The following is a 6682-nucleotide window of genomic DNA, read 5'->3' as shown; positions in this document are numbered from 1 at the left end:
ATTCATAATTGGATATAAAGAAATCTAATTTGTTCACTTTGTACCTGTGTTGAATAAACAAGACTAAAAAATAATGCTGCCTGCCTACTCATCTGTCGACAGCCGACAGGAGAATCCACCAAAAAGAATGATGGCTTCTTGTTCTTATTTAAAAAGTATAACGCTAGTTCACCTTTATTCACGGGGTAACCTTTTTCGGTGTATTCAAGACTAAGGTATTTAGGGATATTAAGTCAACGGATGGTGTTTTCAAACTGCAATACAAAAATGCACATTGAAACCACTGTCTATCGACTTGATATCCCTAAATTCCCTGTTTGTAAGTAGAACGGATAAAGTTTATCTTGCGGATAATGGTGAACTAGTGTTAAGTGTGTGGAAAATCCATGTAACGTTACATTCACTGTTCCTATAAAGCTAAATTTTAGTTGAAGAATTTGTACACTGGTCTAGGAAAATACACTTGTATTTGACATTATGTACAATGTATATCCCAAGTATCAGAGCCAAAGAATAATTACTACAAAGACAGTAGAGACCCATGGAGTTATGAGGGTCTGCATGTTCTTTTTCGTAAGGCGTAGGCAGCCTATTGTTATTTCCCATAATTCGTAGGGAAAACCATCTTAACTATGTATTCGAAGTGAGGCGACCAAATTCAGCGTAATTGCCTTCCTTGATTTAGCGTAATACGTAGGGGGTTCTTCTGAATTCAGCGTAAATCGTTGTCGGGACCCCCCATGTAGACCCTCAGTTACGAGCAACCTGGAACCTGATGTAACGTTACACACTTTTTTTCTTCTTTTTTTTTCAACCTTTATTTAACCTTGATACATCATTCGGCCTGAGCCGTTTTTCAAGATTTCAAGGGTGGAGGAGCAGAGGATGATCGAGGATGGTACATCGTCCTTGCTATAAAAAAACTCCTTGCTATGAGGCTCAAGAATAACAAGAATGAAAGTAAAAATGCTTTACTTTCATAGGCTCAGATCTGTTGACAATCTTAGCCTACGACAACTGTCTGTCAAAAAAAGCGACCAGGGCTGGCGCCATGCAATTTTGCAGTATTGCTCAGATCTGCTGACAAAATCACATGGCGCCAGTCCTGGTCGCTTTTTTTTGACAGACAGTTGTGCCCCAGGAAACTTGTTATTTGCCCTCCAAATATCTGTTTGGAGGTTTAAGAACGCGCCTGATCGTGACGTATGAGTTCAAAGTTCATCTAACGTTGAAGTTGGCGCGAGAATGGCGGAGGCAATACTCAGTCAGATTTCAGGCGACTTTCTGGAGTGTGCGATCTGCCTGGAGCCCTTTAAGGACCCCAAGATCCTGCCGTGTCTTCACACCTTCTGTAAGGGCTGTCTTGAGAAGTTCTTCGCGAACGAAGGCGACTTGAAGGGGAAGTTTCCGTGCCCAACGTGTCGGACCGAAACCGCGCTTTTGGAAGGCGGGCTCGCCGGCCTCAAAGACAACTTCTTTGTCCTGAGCTTGAGGGACACAGTAGAGGCTCAAAAAATTTTGGTCAGCAAGGAAGACGACAACATTCTTTGCGATTTTTGCGAAGTAGATGAAGCAAGCGTTGGCTGTGAGATCTGTGAGGAGTTTCTCTGTGAAGAATGTACTGATGCACACCGTCGAGGCAAACGTACTCGCGATCATGAAGTCATCGGCGTGGCAGAGCTAAAAGAAAAGCTACTCGCCAGCACGCGTTCCATCAAGACACGATCACTGCCGATCTGTCCAAACCACGAAGACGAGAAGTTGAAATTCTTCTGTGAGTCGTGCCTGCGCCCCATCTGCCGAGATTGTACGGTACTGCAGCACAAGGACCACAAGTACGGCTACCTGGCGAACGTCGTAGGTGACTTCAGGGTAAAGATCAAGGACACACTAGAAGCTGCCAAGCCAAAGGTCGATGAGTACCGAGAAATTTCAAGTGTCCTAGCTAACAAGCAAGCTGAACTGGATGCCAAGAATAAAAAAGCCACGGATGGCATCTCTTCAGCTGCGGAAGAAGAGATCAAGTATTTGACTGGACTTGTCAGAGCCAAGCAGTCAGAACTTGAAGAACAGTTAGCGGACGACACAGCATCTCGTTCAAAACAGCTATCCGTTACATCAGACAGTGTTGAGAGCACCTTAGGCTGTCTGTCCAGCACAGTGGACTTCTCACAGAAAGTCGTTGAGCATGGCAGTGACTTTGATGTCATGAACGTGTACGCTGACGTCACGGCACGGCTGGCATCTCTACTGAAGTGTCCAGTTCCAGACATTCCCGATGACATCAGTGATGTCACGTTCCAGCCTCAAAAGAAGAGGAAAGCAAAGCAAATCAACCTTGGAAACATTGTTGGTGCAACCTCCAGCATTACTGGTAAGATTTAATTGCACTTGTATTTCCAAACTCATAATCTACTACATTTAAGTTTGGTATCTCTCAGATATCTTATATGGTATGGTAATATGATATTGGTTGGTCTCCTAAAAATAATAATTCATAATTTTTCACAGATCAACCAACTGCTGAAGACCAAACAGTACAGGACGAGACTAGTATCAGTATGAAATTCACCACCCTGGGTGCCACGGGCCGCCTGGGCCCCACTACCCTGGGGAACTACTACAAGGGACAGCAGTACGAACACCTGGTGACGCTACATAATGGGATACAGCACTTCTCTGTACCAGAGACAGGAACCTACACCATAGAGGCAGCGGGTGAGGGCTGTTAGTTTGATGGCACATGTAGCTGTCATGAATGTCATACTTCTTGTGCTTGCAATTGGTAAAGGCTAGTACTAGCAAGTTGGAAGTTGGATCAGCATTTTACTTGTCTTTACTTGCTTTTTTATCAGGAGCTGCTGCAGGGTGGGGTCCATTTGACCCTAAGTCTGCCCGAGGACGTGGTGCTGTACTGAGGGGAACATTCAAATTCCAACAAGGTGCGATATTTAATACAGTGAATCCTGTCCGAGCAACCACCTGGCCCAGGCAACCACCTGCCGTCAGAGGACACATTGAAACAGTCCCATCCAATTTTACATAGTTAAGACCCCCTCCCAAGCAACCACCTGTCTTCCCCAACCGGCAACCACTTTTTACAGTCCCAAAGGGGCATTCAACCTGCCCTGACCAACCAAAATTGAAAGACAGCAGCTAGCAGCCATTTTATATGCAGAATTATATGGGCACAGTTTCCCTGGACTTTGAGACTTCTTTTCCTTATAAGTGAATGCTTGACTGATATTCACTGTTAAAACAATTTGCACCATGCAAAATGATTATCAGTCTGAAATTTGACATACAGGTAGAGAAATTGAAAGCACTGTTCATGGAAACAGACAACTACAAAACAAACCATGTTTGATTGTTAGACAAACTCAACACTGATTGTTAAACAATGGTTTCTTGAAATTTGTTTACATAACAGCATGGTGATTAAAAACTGTGCATCTCTTATGGATATGTTCCTGGGAACTGACTTAAAGGTGTATATCATGCAAACCGTAATACCATTTTTATTTGTTTTCGCCAACCAACCAACTTGTCGGGAGCAACCACCTGTCCTTAACAACCATTTTTGCTCGGTCCCTTGAGTGGTTGCTCAGGACAGGTTTGACTGTAGTAGCATTTGTTATGGTCACAGAACATACAATATAGAAATTTGTGGACTAAAAGGAAACATGAATGACCTCATTGCTTTTGGTGCCTGCCCCTATCCTGGAAGTGGGACCAACTTAGTAGGCTTGAACTTCTGAGATATTTTTAAGACTGGAATGCAACAATTTTATTGGATGATATGAAGATTAACTTTAGATATGCATCAATCATACATTAACCATAATAGAAAACTCAAATGTCTTCCCACAATCCTCAAAGACACTTTTGTTTTTCATATAGGTGAAGGTCTGAGGATTCTGGTTGGACAAGAAGGTGCTGAGAACAAGTCTGGAGCAGGTGCTGGTGGAGGGGGTGGTACATTTGTCATCAGTGCACTACAGAACAAGCCACTCATTATTGCCGGGGGTGGGGGAGGAGGGGCAGGGTTACAGACTCATAACCCCCTGTGTGACGGGACTGTGTCTGAAGCTGGTAACCAAAGTTATGGAGGAACTGTGAGTTTGGGAAGTGCTAATGGTTATGCAAATAGAGATGGTGGAGGAGGGCTGAAGACAAAAAGGGACAGTTATTTTAGTGATGGAGAGGGTGGGATAGGTGGGAAGTCATTTTACAGTGGTGGGGTTGGGGGACAGGGCACATATAACAATGCTGATGGTGGGTTTGGTGGAGGGGGAGGGAGTTATGGGTTTGGTGGTGGAGGGGGTGGGGGTGGTGGGTACTCTGGGGGAGGCAAGGGAGATCTCTGTTTGGAAAGTGGTGGAGGAGGGGGAGGTTCCTTTAACTCTGGTAAAGACAGTAGTGGTCAGAATGGGGCAAATGATGGACCTGGGTACGTGGTCATTACTAAACAGATCCTCAAGTAAAACTGTATGGAAAGAACTTAAAAAGTCTAACAACTTGATCGTGAATTACGGGTTCAGTGTACTTCGATATATCTATAAGAAAAGTTTGTCTGTAACCGTATAAACATAACCTATTTAGTAACAGGACCATAGAATAGTTTTTATTCCACACCATAATTAAGACCTGCTATCACTACATTATTCTGTGTCACTTTACTATTGGTTTAACAATTTTTACCATTAAGCTATTTTTTTCTATGTGTAAGATATAGGTTGATGGGAAGTTTGTAGATTAGAATTAGATACAAGTGATAATTTTTTGGTATTGACATAAGAAAGAATGCAACTTGGTTATATACATGTATGTCACATACGAAAAAAAGTATTCCATTGCCCAAGTAGAAGTAGCATAAACAGTGAAGAAATAGGTACATTTTACATTTGTAATTCATACTAATTTATTTCAGCTGTCTGATGAACATATTACAGTTCAGACACATGTTGTATGCAAGTTTTCTCTGTGAATACAGCTACATATGTCTCCACAAATCACAAAGGAAATCACACCTGATGGTAAGATAGGGAAGAGAAACATGAAGAAATACAAGAAGACTACAAGATTTATACATCAAAATATATGCAAGAAGATCAACCTCATCGTTAATTAAAGGAATACAAATCATAACACAACTGAAATGCTGGCTGTGATGTTTCCGTGTAAGTAACTTTAATTGTGTGTAATTTCTTTACTTTGCTCCTAACTTTGAGGAATAAAGATAGTTGGTCTTTATATGATTAGTGCACATAGACTGCTGGTGCACTGACGTCTTTCTTTCCTATCTTGGTGTCTCTATTTAGCTCTGCAACCAACTTCCCCACAATCACAGTAACTAATTATAATCCCTCTCTCTTCTAAAATGTTCCATCTGCACAGCAGGTGACTAACTACTACACTTTCTCTTCTTGCTGTACCATCCTTTTACTATCTAAAATGACTCTTGTACAAAACAGACAGGGCATATGATTACCTGAAAAGATCATGTAGTAACATTGTGACTATATACAAAATAATTCTCCCACAATTAAAGAATTCTTAATTCTTAAAGTCATTAATCATGAAGATGTTAACTAGTTTTTCTACCCATAACTATATCCTTTCATCATAAAATATTTCTCCCAAAATTAGAGTACTAAATTTTTGAATACCTAAAATTATCAAAGCATGTACACAATGTATCTAGAAATATGAAAACTACCCCATAGAAGAATTTACAAAAAAATTAAACGGCATGTATATGATGTTAGATGGTGTATATCAATGTAATTACACCCTATTGAATCTTTGTGATCTTTAAAACATGTTAAAAAGTCGTAGCAATGAAAGTGCTGCATCTTTAATTTAACTATAAATTTTAAGTCTTATCCTGTCAAAGTCACCTTTAAGTTTTTAAACTTGTGTTAAAACACACAAAATACCTGATAAAGCTAAGAGAATGGAGTAAAAAATCTAACTACCATCTTCTTTCTTTCTGAAGATTTTCCAATGGAACTTGAAGAAGAGCATCATTGTACCATGTTCTATTCCAGAGGAGTATGTACATACATAAGAACTTAGTTGTATGCAGATACAGTGCACTGATTCCCCTACATTTTGTTGTTAATGTAAGTTTTTATTTCAACGTTAACTGTGTGACATAAATGGTACTCTTTTGTCACATGGCATGGTACTTACATTGTAGTAACTACTGCCAGATCATATACACACACAACAGTAGTTGTATAACCTACATGTACCTATCAACTAAGCTAAGCTAAGGGTGAATGACTTAAAAGTCTAAGGCACACTAAACTGGTCCAACCTTAATTTCAAGCATTGCTTCAAATTTCATTAACCACATTAGGTTAGGTTAAAAAAATGTTAATCCTAAAAGGTTCTAGATCTAATGCAGTGATTTTATTTTAGCTTTTTTGGTGACCACTCAAAGCAAATTCATGATTATGCTACAATGCTTTTCCCATCTATTACTATGTATACTCTAGTAGTGGCAAATCAAACTGATTATGACACACAAAGGTTCTCCACAAAAGCAGTACCCAATATGTGTTTATGACAACCCCTGTAAAAATCTACAAATTACTAATAATGTACACAAATTACTAGGATTGCTTGACTGTCTCTCAGAATTTCCGAGACATTTTAGGAAGACTTTTTTTTTATT

The 6682-nt window shown here is 40.2% G+C and overlaps 1 protein-coding gene across 1 annotated transcript; it reads left to right on the top strand.

The window, feature by feature from the left end:
* Positions 1-1081: 1081 nt before the first annotated feature.
* LOC118411687 (E3 ubiquitin-protein ligase TRIM33-like) lies at positions 1082-4484 on the top strand. The gene is made up of 4 exons (XM_035814165.1): positions 1082-2374; positions 2512-2718; positions 2856-2942; positions 3901-4484. The coding sequence occupies exons 1-4, from the start codon at positions 1246-1248 to the stop codon at positions 4482-4484; spliced, it is 2007 nt and encodes a 668-aa protein (XP_035670058.1). The 5' UTR covers positions 1082-1245.
* The last annotated feature ends 2198 nt before the right edge of the window (positions 4485-6682 follow it).

Source organism: Branchiostoma floridae, chromosome 3 (genome assembly GCF_000003815.2).
Source record: "Branchiostoma floridae strain S238N-H82 chromosome 3, Bfl_VNyyK, whole genome shotgun sequence".
Taxonomy (NCBI): Eukaryota; Metazoa; Chordata; class Leptocardii; order Amphioxiformes; family Branchiostomatidae; genus Branchiostoma; species Branchiostoma floridae.
Note: the sequence above shows the minus strand (reverse complement) of the source record. Positions and strands in the feature narration are given on the sequence as shown.

Coding starts and splice junctions, on each gene's coding strand:
- LOC118411687 (XM_035814165.1), top strand. CDS start 1,246: ATGGCGGAGGCAATACTCAGTCAGATTTCAGGCGACTTTCTGGAGTGT. Junction 2,719..2,855: donor CTACACCATAGAGGCAGCGG/GTGAGGGCTGTT, acceptor CTTTTTTATCAG/GAGCTGCTGCAGGGTGGGGT. Junction 2,943..3,900: donor AACATTCAAATTCCAACAAG/GTGCGATATTTA, acceptor TTTTTCATATAG/GTGAAGGTCTGAGGATTCTG.